At 43.2% G+C, this 23,080-nt stretch overlaps 1 protein-coding gene across 2 annotated transcripts in view; it reads right to left on the bottom strand.

Moving 5' to 3' along the window:
* LOC126299556 (uncharacterized) overlaps window positions 1–23,080 on the bottom strand; it is a 132,421-nt gene that overhangs the window by 57,617 nt on the left and 51,724 nt on the right. For both annotated transcript variants that reach the window (XR_007552826.1, XM_049991551.1), the window contains exon 3: window positions 18,061–18,144. Coding sequence is in view for 1 of the 2 variants with exons in the window: in XM_049991551.1 (XP_049847508.1) it covers window positions 18,061–18,144 (84 nt within the window). In the remaining variant the exon portion in view is untranslated. The remainder of the gene's footprint in view (window positions 1–18,060; window positions 18,145–23,080) is intronic.

Raw genomic sequence — 23,080 nt, 5'->3', positions numbered from 1 at the left:
CAGACAGTTTATATATCGCCTCCAACTGGCTGCTAAAAGCTTCCGCAGATACTGCCCTCATAGCAAAAAAAGTTTGAAACAAGTTCAAATGATCTTAAACTGACGTATGTAAAAGGAAGAAATAACATAGATTAGAGAAACATTTAACGCGCATTTGATGCTCAAAATCATGTAAAGCACGTGAGGTACGCCAAATGTTTCTCTACTCAGTTTTATTTCTTACTTTTAGACAAGTTTTGTTCAGAAAGCATGAAGTATCAATGTCGATCGATATTCGATAATTATTAAGAGTATATAGATCAAGAGAAGGCAGAGAAGTTTCAAATAATTCTGTAATTTGACGTTTATTTTATTTTTCTGACATGAAACAAAGGCCGTGGAGGTGGACATTCCTAGTGGAATTGTAAAAACCTCATCATACATGTGCATCCTTACTTAGGAAACTGACGGTAGTTGGTCAATCAGTGTAAAGTCCATAACACGTTTTAAGATCATCGTTTCGTCACGAATGAGTTTATCGCCACACAGCCAGCCGACCTGACATTGACTACTGGCCATTAAAATTGCTACACCAAGAAGAAGTGCAGATGATAAACGGGTATTCATTGGACAAATGTATTACACTAGAACTGACATGTGATAACATTTTCACGCAGTTTGGGTGAGTAGATCCTGAGATATCAGTACCCAGAAAAACCACCCCTGGCCGTAATAACGGCCTTGATACGCCTGGGCATTGAGTCTAACGGAGCTTGGATGGCGTGTACAGGTACAGCTGCCCATGCAGCTTCAACACGATACCACAGATCACCAAGAGTAGTGACTGGCGTATTGTGACGAGCCAATTGCTCGGCCACCATTGACCAGACGTTTTCAATCGGTGAGAGATCTGGAGAATGTGTTGGCCAGGGCAGCAGTCGAACATTTTTGTGTATCCAGAAACAGGACCCGCAACATGCGGTCGTGCATTATCCTGCTGAAATGTAGGGTTTCGCAGGGATCGAATGAAGGGTAGAGCCACGGGTCGTAACACATCTCAAATGTAACGTCCACTGTTCAAAGTGCCGTCAATGCGAACAAGAGGTGACCGAGACTATGTAACCAATGGCACCCCATACCATCACGCCGGGTGATACGCCAGTATGGCGGAGACGAATACACGCTTCCAATGTGCGTTCACCGCGATGTCGGCAAACACGGATGCGACCATCATGATACTGTAAACAGAACCTGGATTCATCCGAAAAAATGACGGTTTGCCATTCGTACACCCAGGTTCGTCGTTGAGTACACCATCGCAGGCGCTCCTGTCTGTGACGCTGCGTCAAGGGTAACCGCAGCCACGGTCTCCGAGCAGATAGTCCATGCTGCTGCAAACGTCGTCGAACTGTTCGTGCAGATGGTTGTTGTCTTACAAACTTCCCCATCTGTTGACTTAGTGAAAGAGACGTGGCTGCACGATCCGTTACAACCATGCGGATAAGATGCCTGTCATCTCAACTGATAGTGATAAAAGGCCGTTGGGATCCAGCACATCGGTCCGTATTACACTCCTGAACTCATAGAGTCTATATTTTGCTAATAGTCATTGAATCTCGGCCAACGCGAGCAGCAATATCACGATACGATAAACCGCAATCGTGATAGGCTACACTCCAACTGTTATCAAATTCTGAAACGGGATGTTACGCATTTCTCCTCCTCACACGAGGCATCGCAACAACGTTTCACCAGGCAACGGCGGTCAACTGCTGTTTGTGTATGAGAAATTGCTTGGAAACTTTCCTCGTGTCAGCACGTTGTAGGTGTTGCCACCGGTGCCAACCTTGTGTGAATGCTCTAAAAAGCAAATAATTTGCATATCACAGCATCTTCTTCCTCTCTGTTAAATTTCGCGTCTGTATCACGTCATCTTCGTGGAGCAGCAATTTTAATGGCCAGTAGTGTAATTGACTTCCTTAGCAGCTGACCATCAAAGGTTGGCAACTAACACACAGACCGCGCTCCACAGTTTGGGGCACTTTTACACCCTGCGCAAAGCAGGAAATATGTGATACGACTTAAATCTTCTTCTTTTTTTTATTACTGCAGTTTGTATTCCATAGTATTCGCTAATCCTCTCTCACTGTAACACATAACCTTTATGAATAATAACAACTGTTTCTACAAAAATGGTTCAAATGGCCCTGAGCACTATGGGACTTAACTTCTAAGGTCATCAGTCCTCTAGACTTAGAACTACTTAAACCTAACTAACCTATCGACATCACACACATCCATGCCCGAGGCAGGATTCGAACTTGCGAGCGTAGCGGTAGCGCGGTTCCAGACTGTAGTGCCTAGAACCGCTCGGCCACTCCGGCCGGCAACTGTTTCTATTAGACACTGAGCGATCCGTAACCGGGCAGAGACACCTACCGTCGCATGTAAGGTTCGATAAATTACGTTAAATTAAACCACATTTGGCTCTTTCTTAGTAGTTCTACTAACAAGGGAAACTCCCCCAAGCACCCCTCTCAGATTTTGTAATAAGAGTGGCCAGTGGACAGCCCGTCAAAACCCGAACACAAGTCAAGCAAGAAAACAGGAAGAAGGTGTACTGAACTGTGAAAGAAAAGCAAAATAGACATAGTGAACGGTCCAAGGACAAGAAGTGCAATATAGAGCAGCCTGAAAGAGCAACGCTGTCACGATTAAGTGGTCATGGTGGTGGACTGCCACGCAGGCGAGCCGTGTTCACACATTCATCGTGCCAACATTTTTTTTCTTTCGCTGTGCGCTGTATTCAAATTTGTGCTTGTGTCGTAACGTAACGCCACTTTGAACAGAGGTGTGAGGAAGAGACCTATAATGACAGTAGAGTCTGCAAAACTACTCTGCTAGCAGCCGAGAGGAAGTGGCTTTCGAATGGGAACCGCAAACTTTTGATGACAAGGCAACAAGTCAACCGAATCATCCACAGGAAAATACGTCGGGTGTGTCACACACGGCATTAGTGACAGTACGTTTGCCTTATGACAGGAATCTCTAAACCTTACCGACACCCCTTATTTGTACGGCTGGTAAGTGAGCAAGATACACTGTGTGATAAAGAGTATCCGGCCACCCTAAAAAACATACGTTTTTCATATTAGGAGTATTATGCTGCCACCTACTGGCACGTACGCCATATCAGTGACGTCAGTAGTCATTTGACATCGGGAGAGAGAAGAATTGGGCGCTCCGCAGAACTCACGGACTTCGAACGTAGTCAGGCGATTGGGTGTCACTTGTGTCATACGTCTGTACGCGAGATTTCCGCACTCCTAAATATCCGTAGGTCCACTGTTTCCGATGTGATAGTGAAGTGGAAACGTGAAGGGACACATACAGCACAAAACCGAACGGGCCGACCTCGTCTGTTGACTGACAGAGACCGCCGACAGTTGAAGAGGGTCGTAATGTGTAATAGGCACACATCTATCCAGACCATCACACAGGAATTCCAAACTGCATCAGGATCCACTGCAAGTACTTTGACAGTTAGCCGGGAAGTGAGAAAACTTGGATTTCATGGTCGAGCGGCTGCTCCTAAACCACACATCACGCTGGTAAATGCCAAACGACGCCTCGCTTTGTGTAAAGAACGTAAACACTGGACGATTGAACTGTGGAAAAATGTTGTGTGGAGTGACGAATCACGGTACACAGTGTGCCGATCCGATGGCAGGGTATGGGTATGGCGAATGCCCGGTAAAATTCAGAGGTGGTGGTGTTACGGTGTGGTCGTGTTTTTCATGGAGGGGGCTTGTACCCCTTGTTGTTTTGCGTGGCACTATAACAGCACAGGCCTACATTGATGTTTTAAGCACCTTCTTGCTTCCCACTGTTGAAGAGCAATTCGGGGATGGTGGTTGGATATTTCAACACGGTCGAACACCTGTCCATAATGCACGGCCTGTGGCGGGGTGGTTACACTACAATAACATCCCTGTAATGGACTGACCTGCACAGAGTCCTGACCTGAATCCTATAGAACACCTTTGGGATGTTTTGGAACACCGACTTCGTGCGGGGCCTCACCGACCGACATCGATACTTCTCCTAAGAGCAGCACTCCGTGAAGAATGAACGTATGCGTGCGAGAGTGGAAGCTGTCATCAGGGTTAAGGGTGGGCCAACACCACATTGAATTCCAGCATTACCGATGGAGGGCTCCACGAACTTGCAAGTCATTTTCAGCCAGGTTGGGGATACTTTTGATCACATAAAGTATGCCTCCTTGCTCAGGTTAGGTGTTCGTATGACTGTGAAAGTGATCACTCTCAGAGAAATAATGAAAACATAATAGTTTGTCACGTAAGCAGCAACAAATGAAGGCAACAGTTTCACAAACACACAGTTCTTCGCCGGCTGCGGTGGTCTAGTAGTTCTAGGCGCTCAGTCCGGAACCGCGCGACTGCTACGGTCGCAGGTTCGACTCCTGCCTCGGGTATGTATGTGTGTGGATTCCTTAGGTTTTTTAGGTTTAAGTAGTTCTAAGTTCTAGGGGACTGATGACCACAGATGTTAAGTCCCATAGTGCTCAGAGCCATTTGAACCATTTGAACACAGTTCTTGCATGCTCTGTCAAAACATATGTTTTTAACCTTTTTGAAATTGCATTCCGTTTTGGAGGTCTTGGCTCTTGATTTCCTTTGTTGTAACATATTTCACGCCCGTTTATTTATTTTTTCATGTCTGTGAGATATCTACGTGGTATCTCGCCTGCTCTCACTATTCATCACGTTAACTTGCGACAGTAACGTATTCTTGCCACATGACTCATATTTTATAACCTATGTACAGTATGACAAACGCCAAGACTACAGAAAGAGAGCAAACATTTCAATGACCGGACGGGCAGTTCCAGACCGACACTATGACCAATTAACTACGACGACGCGGCTGTTGGTGATAGCTCAGTACTGCAGCTAGACCGTTCAGTACTTCTATTTCGCTTTTTTTTTTTACAATGCACTACACCTTCTTCCTGTTTTCATGCTTGATCTGTGTTCAAATTTTGGCGGGCTATCCACTGGGTCATCTTAGCAGTAAATCTGACGGCGGTGCGATGGGGAGTTCCCTTGTAAGGAAAGAAAAAAATAATTTCATGCCAGGTCACGGGAAAGGCAGATCATGCACTCATATTTACTCCAAGAATGCTAAGGAAGTATACTTCACACACAGAAAACGTCGCTTAGAAGGCTCTCATTCAACTAATTGTTGTATACCGTTCGCCATTCTGGAAGACTTGCCAACATGGATTAACGTAAGAGATAGAAAAGATTTAAAGAAGAGCTCCACGATTCGTCATGGGTTTGTTTAGTCGGTGTGAGAGTTTCAAGAAAATGTTCAATAAATTGTGGGGTTGAGACGTAACATGAGAGGTGATGTGTGTGAGGTCCTATCCACTCGTCCCGTATAGGGTGCCTAAGGGATGCTATACAACAATTCAAGCAAATAACATTAGTAGTTTTATTTTAATAAAGCAAATTGACAATACTTAACTCTGAAATAACAACGGTGTCGTAAGCGATGGGCGACATGCAAACAAGTGAGAGTCATTTGCTACATACAATGTTCATGCAAGTTGACACATAGTTTGTGGATCACTAATAAGTGTTAGGCCTGTCCATATCCTGTCCGAATACTGAGCGGCCAAGGGTAATCCCAAAAGTAAAGTCTCCTATTTTTTTATAAGTACATAGACATGTTTATTTCTACACTGGTTTACATTAGTTTACAGTTTGGAAATTTAGCTATTTTTGACATAATCAACATTTCTGTCGATGCATTTTTGTAGACGCTGTGGCAGTTTTTGTATGCCCATGTCATACCAGCTCGCCGCCATGCTGTTCAGAAAGTTATGACCCTCTTCTTTCACCTCGTCGTCGGAGCAGAATCGGTTTCCAGCCAAATGTTCTTTTAACTTAGGGAACAGGTGATAGTCACTGGGCGCCAAGTCAGGACTATAGTGTAGGTGGGTGATTATGTTCCACTGAAACTGTTGCAGCAGAGCAACGGTTTGCCGAGCGATGTGTCGGCGAGCGTTGTCATGGAGAATGTGAACGGCCTTGCTCAACATTCCTCTTCTCCAGTTCCGAATTGCCCGTTTGAGCAGAGTCTGACAGTAACTATCAGCGTTAATTATGGTCTCAGTGCCCTCTACGTTCAAAAACCGAATAACTGCGCGCAATTAGCAGTTGGCGGTAATATCGAACGGGAGCTCCATTCTCAACCGCTGCCAAGCCTCACCGCGGCGCGCGCATGTTTACACACAGCGCGTGAAGCACTCTTCATAACAGTGTGACCAACTGCCACACAAACAGAGTTGTGTACTTACAAAAATATGGGAGACCTTACTTTTGGGATTACCCTCGTATTCTCCGCTTGTAGAGGTACTCCAGTTGTGGTGCGGTGCTAATCAGCGCACCATTGGCCAACGTCGGTTCACCGCCTCCTCATCTCTTGCGTTCTTCATCTTCGTTCCGAAGCTTGTGGTTACGCCAGAACTATGTATATCACTCAGACGACCTAAGTAATCTTACTGCATACCATCTGTGAAGGGAGTATGAAGGGGGGCGGCTTGGGGACTGAAACTGTTGCAGAGTCCGCTCCCCGCCACATACTGTTCGCCGGTTTACTGAGTACGATAGAAGAAATCCACTGTGGGGCGCTCTTTAATTACGTTTCGCGACTGAGCGCCAGATAACTGGAAGCAGTTCTTCTTCTTCTTTAAGTGCTTCGTACTCCAGAATGATGGTGATCAGTAGCATGACCAATTTTCTATCCAAGGCTTTTCCGAACAACGATTCTGTGCTCAATCCTGAATACCGCCTTAAGTTCTGTAGTCACGCTGATCTTCTACATCTGTCATACACTCCTGGAAATGGAAAAAAGAACACATTGACACCGGTGTGTCAGACCCACCATACTTGCTCCGGACACTGCGACAGGGCTGTACAAGCAATGATCACACGCACGGCACAGCGGACACACCAGGAACCGCGGTGTTGGCCGTCGAATGGCGCTAGCTCCGCAGCATTTGTGCACCGCCGCCGTCAGTGTCAGCCAGTTTGCCGTAGCATACGGAGCTCCATCGCAGTCTTTAACACTGGTAGCATGCCGCGACAGCGTGAACGTGAACCGTATGTGCAGTTGACGGACTTTGAGCGAGGGCGTATAGTGGGCATGCGGGAGGTCGGGTGGACGTACCGCCGAATTGCTCAACACGTGGGGCGTGAGGTCTCCACAGTACATCGATGTTGTCGCCAGTGGTCGGCGGAAGGTGCACGTGCCCGTCGACCTGGGACCGGACCGCAGCGACGCACGGATGCACGCCAAGACCGTAGGATCCTACGCAGTGCCGTAGGGGACCGCACCGCCACTTCCCAGCAAATTAGGGACACTGTTGCTCCTGGGGTATCGGCGAGGACCATTCGCAACCGTCTCCATGAAGCTGGGCTACGGTCCCGCACACCGTTAGGCCGTCTTCCGCTCACGCCCCAACATCGTGCAGCCCGCCTCTAGTGGTGTCGCGACAGGCGTGAATGTAGGGACGAATGGAGACGTGTCGTCTTCAGCGATGAGAGTCGCTTCTGCCTTGGTGCCAATGATGGTCGTATGCGTGTTTGGCGCCGTGCAGGTGAGCGCCACAATCAGGACTGCATACGACCGAGGCACACAGGGCCAACACCCGGCATCATGGTGTGGGGAGCGATCTCTTACACTGGCCGTACACCTTTGGTGATCGTCGAGGGGACACTGAATAGTCCACGGTACATCCAAACTGTCATTGAACCCATCGTTCTACCATTCCTAGACCGGCAAGGGAACTTGTTGTTCCAACAGGACAATGCACGTCCGCATGTATCCCGTGCCACCCAACGTGCTCTAGAAGGTGTAAGTCAACTACCCTGGCCAGCAAGATGTCCGGATCTGTCCGAAAATGAGCATGTTTGGGACTGGATGAAGCGTCGTCTCACGTGGTCTGCACGTCCAGCACGAACGCTGCTCCAACTGCGGCGCCAGGTGGAAATGGCATGGCAAGCCGTTCCACAGGACTACATCCAGCATCTCTACGATCGTCTCCATGGGAGAATAGCAGCCTGCATTGCTGCGAAAGGTGGATATACACTGTACTAGTGCCGACATTGTGCATGCTCTGTTGCTTGTGTCTATGTGCCTGTGGTTCTGTCAGTGTGATCATGTGATGTATCTGACCCCAGGAATGTGTCAATAAAGTTTCCCCTTCCTGGGACAATGAATTCACGGTGTTCTTATTTCAATTTCCAGGAGTGTAGATCTTTCCTTGAAGTATTAGTTGCAATCAGTTGTATCTGTTATCGAGCACTATAAGGCCAATGTATTCGAGTTTTCTTCTCTTGATGGTACTGATACTTCCTAAAACTTTGTACATACGCCACAGTAGCGCCATATCTGTGAATTTATCTGTCTGTCCTTCGATACACCCACATTTCAAATGCTTCCACTTTCTAAACTAATACCGCTCAAGTTCGCAACATGCAGCTGCTTCCAACATTGCTCAGCACTACCAACTAGGTGAACTGGAGCTGGATGTTTGGGTTTATGAGATTGACTGGAAATCTGTGCTGGAACCAAAGTGCTTGTCGATGGTCAGCTAGCAGAAGAAGTAATGGTTATGAAACGAATTCACCACGGCTGCATTCTCTCCCCATTGTTTGTTTTCAGCATCTATCCATAACAAACTTTCCGAGATGCTCTAGATAGAAACTATCATCTGGTGGTGATTAATGAAATGATCATCAATAACATCAGATATACTGATGGCGCTATTCAACTTGTAACCACGCTGGAAGATCTGCAAGAATTACTAAACATTGGTACTGAACAGAGCAATACCATGATGTTACTTTTAAATGTCAAGAAGACAAAATGAATGGTTGTCGGCAAACACCAAAATGAAATTCAGAGCATTCTTGCTTTTATTAACCATGAGATCGAAAGGGTTTCGCCATATAAATATCTGAGATGTTAAATCAACGATTATTGGGACTTCTGTCGAGAAACTCGCTGCAGAATTGAACAGGCCGGAAGTTCTTTCCAAAAAATTAAGGAAGTTCTGACTAGTCGTGGCACAATGTCGGCTTAGAATGAAAACCTCGTATCTCAAATATAAAACAAAAATATTTTATTGCATTATTAGGTAGAAAACCTCGTATCTCAACTAATTGTAAGCCAGTGAGAGGTAACGACCTATGTGCTTCGCTCTAGTGAGGCAATAACGAAACAACGTAGTTTTTTAGGCAGAATACAACAACAAGAAGAGATCTTTTGACAGTCACGGCCGGCCGGAGTGGCCGAGCTGTTCTAGGCGCTTTAGTTTGGAACCGCGCGACCTCTACTTTCGCAGGTTCAAATCCTGCCTCGGGTATGGATGTGTGTGTCGTCCTTAGGTTAGTTAGGTTTAAGTAGTACTAAGTTCTAGGAGACTGATGACCTCAGATATTAAGTCCCATAGTGCTCAGAGCCATTTGAACCGTTTTTGACAATCACGGATTCTACAATTAAGTCCCATTTCACATTTCCTAAATCGTTCCCTTAGCCATCTAGGATGATGTCTCCTTACCCTTTTCTTCTCCGATCTTGGCTCTGTCTCTTCCTCATCGTTGTGTCTCCGTACCCTTTTCTTCTCCGATCTTGGCTCTGTCTCTTCCTCATCGTTGATGGAATGTAAAATTCTAATGTTTCAATTTTCAGAGGACTATTTGACACATATGCATAAAATTAAGACGGGAATCATGGTCTTACGCAAATTCGACGCAGAGAATCTTAGCAAATGCTGTTCCCTTGTGAAATAAGATCGCAGTTTCAACGAACGCTAGTCATAGATCGAGCGACATCTAACGCAGCTTGTACCTGATACCACAAAAAGCAGAAATTCTTATTTAAACTTGAGGTAACTTTAGGAGATAATTGAAATTAGCGTTCTTGAATTATAATTTGAATCTGACTATTTGTATCTTATTTAGCCACGTACACTGATAGAAAAAAATCGCAACACCAACATATTATTAATGTAGAGAAATGACGGGAACACATTTGTCTAGGTAACATGTTTAAGTGATTAACACCGCAAGATCACAGGTTTATGTAAGCGCGAGGGAAGCCATTGCAAATGCGAAATGCTGGTACATTAATGACTCGTGTAACCACCAGAATGTTGAATGCAAGCATGCAAACCAGCAATCATTGTGTTGTACAGGTGCCGGATGTCAGTTTGTTGGATGGAGTTCCCCGTCTGTTACACTTGGTCGGTCAATAAAGGGACGCATAACGCTGGTGGTGGATGACGCTGGAATTGTAGACTGGTGATATTCCATATGTGCTCGATCGGAGACATATCTGGTGATCGAATAGGCCAAAGCAACATGTCGACACTCTGCAGAGCATGTTGGGTTACAATACCGTTGTGGGCGAGCGTTATCCTGTTGGAAAACACCCCCTGGAATGCTGGTCGAGCCAACAAATTGACGTACAATTTTGCAGTCAGAGAGCTTGGGATAACCACTAGAGTGCTCCTGCTGTCATACGAAATCGCACCCCGGACCACAACTCGATGTGAAGGTCCAGTGTGTCTATCACGCAGACAGACTGGTTGCAGGCCCCCAACGGTCTCCTTCTAATCATTACACGGCCATCACTGGCACTGAGGCAAGAACCATCTTTCATCCGAGAACATACCACACATCCACCGCGCCCTCCGATGAGCTCTCGCTTGACACCACTGAAGTCGTACGTGGAGGTGATTTGGGGTTATTGGAATGCACGCAACAAGGGGTCTGGCTCGGGGCTGACTAACTGGTGCTCAGTCTGCTGCTGCAGATGCAGTACGATGCGCCAGAGCCATGACACGATGGTCTTCCCTTTCCGTAGTGCCAGGTGGCCGTCCAGAGACTGGTCTTCTTGCGATCGTACATTCTCGTGACTACCATTGCCAGAAGTCATGTACGGTAGCTACATTCCTGTCAATTTTTTTCTGCAGGAACATCCAGCTTCTGGTAGCCCTATTATAGGACCCCGTCCAAACTGGGTGACGTGTTGATAATGGCATCTTTGTCACCTTAAAGGCATTCTTGACTAACATCAACTCAACACGTCCAATCCAAAACGTATCTACATCTACACCCATACTCCGCAAGCACCTGACGGTGTGTGGCGGAGGGTACTTTGAGTACCTCTATCGGTTCTCCCTTCTATTCCAGTCTCGTATTGTTTGCGGAAAGAAAGATTGTCGTTATGCCTCTGTGTGGACTCTAATCTCTCTGATTTTATCCTTATGGTCTCTTCACGAGATATCCGAAGGAGGGAGCAATATACTGCTTGACTCCTCGGTGAAGGTTTGTTCTTGAAACTTCAACAAAAGCCCGTACCGAGCTACTGAGCGTCTCTCCTGCAGAGTCTTCCACTGGAGTTTATCTATCATCTCCGTAACGCTTTCGCGATTACTAAATGATCCTGTAAAGAAGCGCCCTGCTCTCCGTTGAATCTTCTCTATCTCCTCTATCAACCCCACCTGGTACGGATCCCACACTGGTGAGAAATATTCAAGCAGTGGGCGAACAAGTGTACTGTAACCTACTTCCTTTGTTGTCGGATTGCATTTCCTTAGGATTCTTCTAATGAATCTGAGTCTGGCTTCTGCTTTACCGACGATCAACTTAATATGATCATTCCATTTTAAATCACTAGTAAATCTTACTCCCAGATAATTTATGGAATTAACTGCTTCCAGTTGCTGACCTGCTATATTGTACCTAAATGATAAGGGAAATTTCTTTCTTTGTATTCGCAGCACATTACACTTGTCTACATTGAGATTCAATTGCCATTCCCTGCATTTCAGTACAATTTTCCATTGTTACAACCTCTCGATATACTACAGAATCATCCGCAAAAAGCCTCAGTGAACTTTCGATGTTATCCACAAGGTCATTTATGTATATTGTGAATAGCAACGGTCCTACGACACTCCCCTGCGGCACACCTGAAATCAGTCTTACCTAGGAAGACTTCCCTTCATTGAGAATGACATGCTGCGTTCTGTTATCCAGGAACTCTTCAATCCAATCACACGTTCACGACCTTTCCAGCGTGTATTTAAAGCAATCCTGATTTGCGTCCTCATAGTGTTACTATTAGCGCCACATTTATGCCAGTGGAGAGAAATTTGAATAGACATCATCTTTCAGATGTAGAAACACGGGTACCAGCTTTCGCTTATGTCGCTTGGTGCTACGATTTTTTTTTGTCAACGTGTTTGATAGGTCCTGCATTTTACCTTTCCACATGGTCCAGCATGAAGTTAAATTTTAATATATAAACCACCATGAGTGTATGGAATAGGACAACTGCGAGAGGTTTGTTATTTTGTATGTAATACGGAGGAAGAAAAACTATGGTGATTCTGTTAAGGTTACAACAGAGGACTCTTTTAGTCGGTCATTAGAGTAAACAGGACAGCATAAAATTATAGTGTGATCAATTTAGTTGCGGTACTGGTACGACCCAGCTCCCACGAGGCCCTAAATGCTGCCTGTCTGCAAGACATTGAAGAAGGCTATTGATGGTTACATACAAATGTTAATTCACCATTACAGGTATTTTTCCCCGGTATGTTACATACCTCGTGACCGAATAAAGGAACGTCATTTTAATCTCCTTTTCGCAAAAAGGAGTGGTATGGAGCGAAGCGAAAGGCGGTGTCACTGAGTGGGAGATAATATTTCGAATTACGTATATACCATATTGATGGAAAATATGTTCAGATATTAGCGATAAAGCAGCGCAGTACCAATTTAATTTATGCATTATAGTGTGGGTAGTGTTGCTAATTGCTCGCGATATTAGATTCCGGAACATATGAACAGAGGCTGTGAGTACCTCAAAAATAGACACAGTGCAGGAAGGAAATAATTGATTGAGGTAGCTGTGCACTCAGCTGCTAATTAAATGGCACATCACATGTGAGTGCACTAAATAACGAACTCTTTGAAAAGCCAACTCGGCAGGCGGCTAATATGCGAAATGCGATGTGAGTGGCTCTCCAGCCAGAGTGGTCAGTCACGTGCTGCGATAGAAATTGTCCACGTGCATTAATCAAATTTCACGTTCTTCAATCCTTTCGAGTAGAAGGGGAACAGAAACTGCTCATCTAATCAGCGGTTTCAGCTACTTCTTACAGGACTACCATTTTATTCTTCCACGTTCCAGGCGACGTTAACTAATACATACATTTCAATAACTGTTTTTTTAATAACTTTCATTACCTTTTGGCACAGTTGGATCGGGTATTGAATTCTAAATAAAAAAGTTTCAGTACTGACAACAAGTTCCGCTTGGACTATTATTGGATTCGTTTATCTCACAATCACGATTTCTGGGAGTGCGTCATTTTCAAATGTCAACTGTAACAATATAAAATAACGCTTATCATTTTAATAATGAAAATAAGAAAAATCCGTCCTTTAGAACTGAATCTTTAGGGTTTTTTTTTTTTACAAAAGGCAGAATTTTTTTATCTTCATGATAAACATAAATGAAGCAACAACTGTGGAGGAATGGCTGTAAATATTAACATCATTGTAATGTACATTTCGACAAAAACCAATATGAAGTGTATTAATAAATGTATACTGTTATAGTTATCACCTGGAGATGACACACAGATGGAAATCGCGACTGTGGGATAAATGCTGTCCTTTTAAAAAAGAAATACTGTAGGACTATGGGCGTAAGTAAACAGAAAATAATCAAGGTATGTTTGTCAGTAGAGCAGATAGCTGTTTATTAAAGTAGATATTCATGAACCAAGACTAAGTCTTGACGTATGGTTAGCTATTCGTACGTATGCACAAAATTATCTTTATAGGCGGTGGGCAGGTTAAGCTGTTCAATACAGTCAAGTGCACAATTTATTCTCTGTCTCGCACTTTAAATAAACTATGCTAAAATTTCGAGAAAGACGTGGATGCTGCTGCATATCTTGCATGAGACGTAATGAAGAGCTTTTATTTTGAGCAGTTATGATATACGTTCGTAACATTAATCGGTCCCCTTTCCTCTCTTTCTCGAACCACGTACCTTGCCGCTGCGAGGCTGCTTCCGTACCTCAATGATACTGATATCCGTACCAAAGGTGCAACCACATCGGGAAAAGCAATTAAAGTTTAGGGAGAAGAAGTAAAGACTTTAACGTTTGCCAGTGACGTTGTAATTCTGCAAGAAACAGCAAATTATTTGTAAGGCTACGTGAACGAAAAAAAATGGCTCTAAGCACTATGGGACTTAACTTCTGAGGTCATCAGTCCCCTAGATCTTAGAACTACTTAAACCTAACTAACCTAAGGACATCACACCCACCCATGCCCGAGTCAGGATTCGAACTTCTGACCGTAGCGGTCGCGCGGTTCCAGACTGTAGCGCCTAGAACGGCTCGGCCACTTTGGCCGGCCGTTACATGAACGGAATGGAAGTGTCTTGATAAGGAATTATAAGACGAAGATTAAGAAAATAGTAGAAGAGTACTGGAGTGTAATCAAATTAAACAGGCGGTGTTTAATTAGGTTAGAAAATGAGGCATTAAAAGTAGTAGATGACTTTTGTTGCTTGGGCATAAAAAAATGGCAATGGCCGCAGTTGGTGGGGGGCATATAAAACGCAGACCGGCAATAACAGGATAAGCATTTCCGGAAACGTGAAGTATAATATTTGCAAAAAATTTATGTGGCAGAACACTTTTCTGAAATTGTTTGCATGAAGTGTAGCCACGTATTGAAATGACACGAGGACGATCAACAGTACATATAAAAAGAAAATGGAATTTTTTAAAATCTGGTGCTACAGAAAAATTCTGAAGGTTATCCGGGTGCTTAGGATAACTATTGACAACGTACTGAGTAAAATTGGGGAAAGAAGAAACTGAGACACAATTTGACGAAAAGAAGATATCTACTGATGGACACATCCTTACACAACAAGGTATTGTCATTGCTATTTTTGGATTCTTCCTTTATTTCTTGGTAGAAAAATTCCATATTTAAGGTTGTATAACGTGTACACTGTTCTTGCCCTAATAGAACAAACACAGTGTACTTGTTATTCAACCTTAAAAAGGAATTGTCAGTTTGGTACGGGAGAGAAGAGTGTGTGTGTGTGTGGGGGGGGGGGGTGTGGGGGGGGGGGGTGTGGGGGGGGGGGGGTGTGGGTGGATGGTTGGGTGGGAGGATTTGTCAAGGGAGTAGCGTGGGAGGGGAGATAATTGAAGAGGAAGACAAAAGCTTGAACACATAAACAGGTTCCGTTGGCTGAAGACTGAAATAGTTATGCAGAGATGAAGTAGCTCTCACAGGATAGACTAATGTGGAGAGATGTATTCAACCAGTCATCGGGCTGAAGACAATAACAAGAACAACGACAACAGTAGTCGAATTCACGGGATATAGTAGCAATTCACAAGGGTCGGAAAAAAGGAAATTTAGGCTCTCGGTTTAGTGTTACAGTATTTGTCAAACAAGGTAATACGAGAATGATTTAGCGTGCTCCTATGGCACAATGTATCAGGTGACAACATGTGTGGCTCCACTGCTAACAACCTAGCGGAAACGTGTCCAACTATGGGCAAGGCACACCACAAACATAATGGTGAACCATGGGTAAGAGGGGGCGTGAAAGCCGACTGACACAAAGCAGTGGAACTCACCGTTGAAATGGACCAGGAGAAATAGGACCCAAGCCTTGTGAGACGACGGTATCCAACGCATCTTATTACGTATGGAACACCCAATCGAAGACAATGACACCCAGCTTACGCTGAATAAGCTTGCGCTGGTGAAAAAGTCTCAGATTTCCACAATAGTTTCGGAATGGTGTTTCTGCTTTCGGTGATGTATTGACTTCTACGTTCAGTGCCGATTTCTTGTTTCGGAAAAGAAGGACACTTATCAATTGTTTTTATTCCAGTCTTTGATCACAATATCAATTCCTTTGACGATGACCGCTTTCCGTCAATAATGACCCTCTTCAGATCTGTTCTACACAATGCCCTAATGTGATAAGGCCGTAATGCTGGACTAATTTCTATAATAAAGCAGATCTTAGCCGTATGAAGAAGTGAACTAGCTACGACTTTTAAAGAACGCCAACAAAAGCTTGAAAAGCAACTCTTTGCGGTTGTTATAGTCATACACTATGTGATCAAATATATCCGGACACCTCCAAAAATATACGTTTTTCATATTTGGAACATTGTGCTGCCACCTACTGCCAGGTACTCCATATCAGCGATCTCAGTAGCCATTAGACATCGTGATAGAGCAGAATGGGGCGCTCCGCGGAACTCACGGACTTCGAACGTGGTCAGGCGATTGGGTGTCACTTGAGTCATGCGTCTGTACGCGAGATTTCCACACCCCTAAGCATCCCTAGGTCCACTGCTTCCGATGTGATAGTGAAGTGGAAACGTGAAGGGACACGTACAGCACAAGAGCGTACAGGCCGACCACTCTGTTGACTGACAGAGACCGCCGACGAATGAAGATGGTCGCGATGAGTAATAGGCATTTATCCAGACCATCACATAGGAATTACAAACTGCATCAGGATCCACTGCAAGTACTGTGATAGGCGGGAGGTGAGAAAACTTGGATTTCATGGTCGAGCGGCTGCTCATAAGCCACACATCACGCCGGTAAATGCCAAACGACGCCTCGTTTGGTGTAAGGAGCGCAACATTGGTCGATTGAACTGTGAAAGAACGTTGTGTGGAGTGACGAATCGCGGTACACAATGTGGCGATCAGATGGCAGGGTGTGGGTATGGCTAATGCCTGGTGAACGTTATCTGCCAGAGTGTGTAGTGCCAACAGTAAAATTCTGAGGCGGTGATCCCTGCAATGGGCTGGCCTGCACAGAGTCCTGACCTGAGTCCTATGAAACACCTTTGGGATGTTTTGGAACGCCGACTTCATACCAGGCCTCACAGACCGACGTCGATACCTCTCCTCAGGGCAGCACTCCGTGAATAGTGGGCTGCCATTCCCCAAGAAACCTGAAACGTCCCCTTTGTAAAATTTATACAAGACTGTGCTTAAACTGACACACAATATTTTTAGCGCTACGCAATCTGACTTTCAAAAATCCCTACGAAAGAATGGCCCTGACTAACATTAACCTATACGTTTCACAAATCACTTACCTCACAAAAATCTTCGTTACTCAAGCTACTGCAATACAGCGAGCGCCACTACTGCCAACTAAATAAAAGATTCAAACTACTGAAGGCACTAACTACTGATAGGCATAGTTAGCAAATGAAAGATTTTAATAGAGAACAAACAATGTATTTACCTCACTAGTCATAATATATATAGCAGTTCATGACACCAATCCTTACAAATTTCAAAACTCCGCCATCTCTCTCCCCACGTCCACCACTGCTGGCGGCTCACCTCCAACTGCGCAACGCTACGCGCTGTTAGCATCCAGCTGCCGCTGCCCGACACTACAATGGCAGACAACAATGCAAACTAGCCACAGACTGCGCACAGCACAGCCAGTGATTTTTCATACAGAGCGCTACGTGGCGTTACCAATAAGAAAATGTAAACAGCCTACTTACAAACCTTCCAGCACCTGATTTTGAACGTATGCCTGCGAGTGTGGAAGCTGTCATCAAGGCTAAGGGTGGGCCAACACCATATTGAATTCCAGCTTTAACGATGGAGGGCGCCACGAACTTGTAAGTCATTTTCAGCCATGTGTCCGGATATTTTGATCACATAGTGTATCTAATACTGCAGCGTACAGTCGCGGAGTTTAGTTTAAATCCATAATGGCTTAAGAGTAATGAACTGTGACGCATGGCGACGGCAATGCAGCTTGAAAGTTGCGCCACTTGATGAGACGTACACAGACGAGAAAGCTGTATAGCAGGTATGTAATAGCGGACGTGACCGAAGCGGTAAATCATTATTGCAGAGACTGGACAACGGAGTCTTACCGTTTCTCTTGCCGTAGCGACTTCCGAGTGCGAACGACTCGGGCTGAGCGACGGCTTGGACGCCTCCCGTCAGCTGGCGCCCACCTGCACGCACAACCACACACACCATTACGAACCACATTCCATGCCGCAACGCGCCATCAGAGCTCAGTTCCGCTGCCATTCTCCTTACAAGTATTGCGTTGTTTAAACCTAATTATAAGTTCCGCGTTCTGTGTCACAGTTTTATTAGAAGGTACCAGTAGCAAAAATTTACAGCCTACCACGGACCAAACATCCACCCATATCACTGTCGATATCGTACTGTTTGACATAGGAAGTATGTAGAAGATCGTACTTTGAACTCTCTGTGGACAAATGTCGTTAAGAACCCCAGGAAGACAATGGATTACACAAATTATTTGAAAAGTGCTACTCACGGTAAACAGTATAATCAAAACTAAAACAATTATATACATTGATAGAAAAAAAATCGCGACACCAAAAAATAATTTATGTTAAGTGATAGAGTGATAACATTTCGGGAATATATTTGCCTAGGTAGTATGTTTAAGTGATTAACGTTGCAAAAACACAGGTTAATGCAAGCGTGAGATAAGCCAGTGCAAAAGTGAAATGCTAGTTCGTTAATAACTAGTGTAACCACCAAAATGCTGACTGCAAGCATGGAAACGTGCATGCATTTTGTTGTACAGGTGCAGAATGTCAGTTCGTGGGATGGATATCCAGGCCTGTTGCACTCGGTAGGGCAGAACTGGGACGGTTAATGCTGCCTGCGGGTCACGCAGTTTTTTCTCCTCTTGTCTACAGAGTTTTCTATTGAAATTATCTTCTTTCCTAGTAGCCATTATCACTTTCATTTCAGTCCTTCCCCCTTTCATTATCCCTTCCTTCACTTCAAAAATGCTAATCTAATCGATATCATTCTTAATGCTATCATTATTTTATTATTACTATTAGTGTTATTATTATTACTATTATTGTTAATGCAAATTATTATTTTTGTTAATGATGCAAATTATTATTATTGAGTTATTAATTCCTCCATTATTTTATCCTCATTATTGAGGTTATTATTATTATTATTATTATTATTATTATTATTACTAGTATTGCTAATTATAATTTTTATTAATATTACAAATTATTAATTTTGTGAGCGGTGTGTAGTATTTTTTGTATCTGTTGTCCCTGGTAAGATGTAAGAGAGGACCTTAAGGCCCCAACCTTATCAGGCTAAATAAGCAATAAATAAATAAATAATTGACAGTTGCAATGATTAGACAGAAGTGGACAGCTTGGGCACTTTTTTTGGCAGGCATGTGAAGTGCTGAGGAAGGAAAGACAAACGGGGGATTTATGTTTCAGAAGGGGAGCGCTTCGAAAATTGTTTCAGAACGCCTAGTGTGTGTGACTGATCGTTCACACACAGGGGCGCTGATGAGTATTCATAGCAACACTGACGTGCCTTTACCTAAGACGGTTCCATTAAAATATTTCTCATTCCTTCAGCTGTCTGTGTAGCAATCAGTTCGCATTAGTTGACGGCGCTTTGTGTGCATATAGGCAGAGCCCGTTTATATGGTCTGTGTTAACACATACTATTTGACAATTATATATCTTTTACATTTTGTTGGCTCATATATGATGAAAATGTATGTTCGATCCGTTGATCTACACTGTTTTTCTCCTGTGAAGATGATTGTAACATTCAAAACCGGTAGAGAATAAATATACAATTGTACAGCTTATGGCATAAAAATGCTTTTTTTCGTAAATTACCTAACAGCTGTAGACAGTCACTTACGAAAAGTTAATGACCGGATCGAAAACATACTGACAATTTAGAACGCAACGCGTTATCCTGTTCGAGAGTCTACATACACTGAAGTAACATCTGATGTGGCCCAAAGGAGTGTAAGAGAACTGTAGAACGTTACGTATTACTGACTTAGCAGAAGACGTTAATTTCAGTCTCATGCTTTGCGCAGATGATGCACTTGTCTGTGACTAAATTATGTCTAGTAAAACTTGCTGTAATATACAGTTAGATCTCCACAAAATATGTATGTGTTGTTAAGAGAAAAATTCCATACGCTGCGCCGTTTCCGAGTTAATTAGCATCGAAATCAACCAATCTGGCCGTTTCGCGTGCAGATTCAAACGGCCCACCAGGTATAATTAGTGGCAGCTGTTCTCATTGTGCAGATGATAGCGCACTGTTCAGCTTTTGGCTCGGGTTTGATCCCTACTATCACCCCAAGTTTAATTATTGTGTCGCTCCCTTGCTCGCTCTGAGGAAACCAAACGAAGAACACGTAGGCGTCACCGTCTCTGGTGGGATACCTGAATTTGCGGGCGTAATGGCCTCACTGTCAAATATCTCCGAAATGGAACGTATAGATTTTTTTATAACAGTTATTCTCAGCACAATCTACCCCGCAACTCCGTTACAAGCTTTTCAGACTATTTTTTTCTACCCTGTATAATTCCTCTGGTCTACATCTATAGCGTATTTCACCCAGCAGTTTCATCTGAATCCTGAGTAAATCTGTAATTCTGCCTGGGTAAGAAGTATGCATAACGGCGTGGACAGTGGTTCAACTCTTTTGACGTGATGATGGAACATACACTTTTGTAAGCATTTCATCTCACTTTCCACACTCACTCACATTTCATCTTCGTTTGTCGTACTGGACATACAAACAAGAGAAGACAGCGCTTCATCATTTTAAGGTATTCCAGTTCAACTAAAAATAGAAACAAAAAGCTACCAACAGTTAGTTAGTCAGTTAGTTAGTTACGTTAGTTAGTTGGTTTCCTCTTCCATTGATCATTTGCACAATAGATCGTAATAATGTGGAAAGAGTTATTTTATATTCGCATCACAAATAAATTTGGCTACATGCTAAACATTTATACACTTTTTATTTATTTTTTAATTATACAGGGTGAATCACCTAAAACTTGCACCGCAAATACTGCGGAAATGGGAAGTGCTATTTATGTGCGGTTTTCACAGTATGGCTTGATTCCGAGGGGCTCGTATTCTTCGCCAATAAACGATTGTAAATACTTAGAAAGTGTACTTTTTGTGCAAACATACACTTTTTCAATGGAATAATTTCTATTTACATTACCAAACTACAGTTAGGGTAAATTAGAATGTCAGTGGCGTTTTTTGGAAGAATCTAGGGAGACTCGTTTACCAGATATCGTACTTGTTTGTGCCATTCAACCTGAGTAGTTGCTAGGTACTATGTTGTTACATCGCTTACAGTGTGTTTTCGTGTTTGTTAAGTGCAATGCGACTTGCTAGTCGGTATAACAATAATATAAATTATTCTGCGGAATAGAAGGAGTTGTCAAGCAGAACCTATTTCAGTTTTTTTTATTTTACATTGTTGTCTGTCAGATATTTTATTTCACTGGGTAAATCACCAAATATTTTAGTTGCACCATTGTTCACCCCTTTTTGTGCTAGACACAACCTTAATGTCGAGTAATGAATGTCATTTTTCCTTCTGGTATTGCAATTATGTACCTCACTGTTCGTTTGAACTGCAGTGGATTATTTACAACAAACTTAATGAACAATAAATATGATGTGAGGGAGTAGCCAGAATGCTCAACTCCTTGACCAGATGTCTACAAGATGATTGTGGATGAGCACCACATATTATTCTTACAATACATTTCTGAGCAATGAAGACTTCCTTTTTTAAATATGAGTTAACCCAGAACATAATTCCATATCACATTATTGAATGAAAATATGCAAAATATGTCAGCTCACTGATTTGTCTCTGCCCAAAATTTGCAATGCTTGTAAGTGCATATTCGACTGAACTAAGGTGTTTTAGGAGTTTTAAAATGTGCTTTTTCCAGTTTAAATTCTCATCACCTAGACCCATTAGAATATTGAAGTTTCCACCCTATTTATTATTTCCTACCAATGGTGGACTTATGATGGTTTAGTACTCCTAGATGTGCAGAAGTGAATATGTTGTGTCTTTTTAAACCTAAGGGTGATACCATCCGCAGAAAACCAGTCAATGATACTTTTAACAACACTGTTTACCACTTCTTCTGTTTATGTATGTGCTCTTGGACTGATTGCAATTCATGTGTCATCTGCAAAAAGAACTAATTCTGCTTGTTGTATATTAGATGGAAGATAGTTTACACACATGAGGAACAATAATGGGGAATCCCATACATAACGTTTTTACATGTAAATTCTTCTCCTGCACACCCCCAGTACTTGGCACAGTATGTTGAAATTACTCTCACAGTTGTTTTACACAAATAATGAGTGATGTACATACGATATTTGGTTGAAATTGTTCCACGCATTCCTGAGCTAAGTGTGTATGCCACAACTTTTCTCCCCCCCCCCCCCCCCTGTTTATTTGCTTCTTGTTTCTTTTTTTTGTGAAATTTACTATAAAAGTACAATAAAACATGACATTGTTTATTGTTTCGTGATTGCGTAACAGACAAATGAGCTATTGTGTAGGTTTTACTCGCTATGCAAGTACAATTACATCTTTTATATGGCGAAAAATTAATAAACTTTTAGAGCTGCCTTGAGGCCCATACATTGAGATATTTTCGGTAAATACTTGATCTCTCTGGATTATTTTCATAGAGAGTAAGAAATAGAACTGCCACCAGTTACTATAAACAGCTTTATTTGAAGCTGCACGTTTCGATTTTCCAGCATCGTCAGGATTCTTACAGTCAGTACATTTGTTGTTCTGTGCGCCTCAACATTTCAAAAAGTTGGCAAATAGTGCCTTGTGTTCTGTTTGGCGTTTTTATTGGGAACCAGCGTATTTCAGTCATGGTATAGCACTTTACTTCTTGTTAAACAGCACAATGATTAATTAGTAAGGTACCAATATTACAAATGCAAAAGTAACTCTGTGTGTCACGTTTTTAAGGCTGGACCACTGAATCGAATTTGATGAAGTCTGGTATAGAGATAGCCTGAACCCTCAGAAAGGAGGTGGGCTAC

Source organism: Schistocerca gregaria, chromosome X (assembly GCF_023897955.1).
Source record: "Schistocerca gregaria isolate iqSchGreg1 chromosome X, iqSchGreg1.2, whole genome shotgun sequence".
Taxonomy (NCBI): Eukaryota; Metazoa; Arthropoda; class Insecta; order Orthoptera; family Acrididae; genus Schistocerca; species Schistocerca gregaria.
The sequence above is the reverse complement of the archived record's forward strand: the minus strand, read 5'-3'. Positions and strand labels throughout refer to the sequence as shown.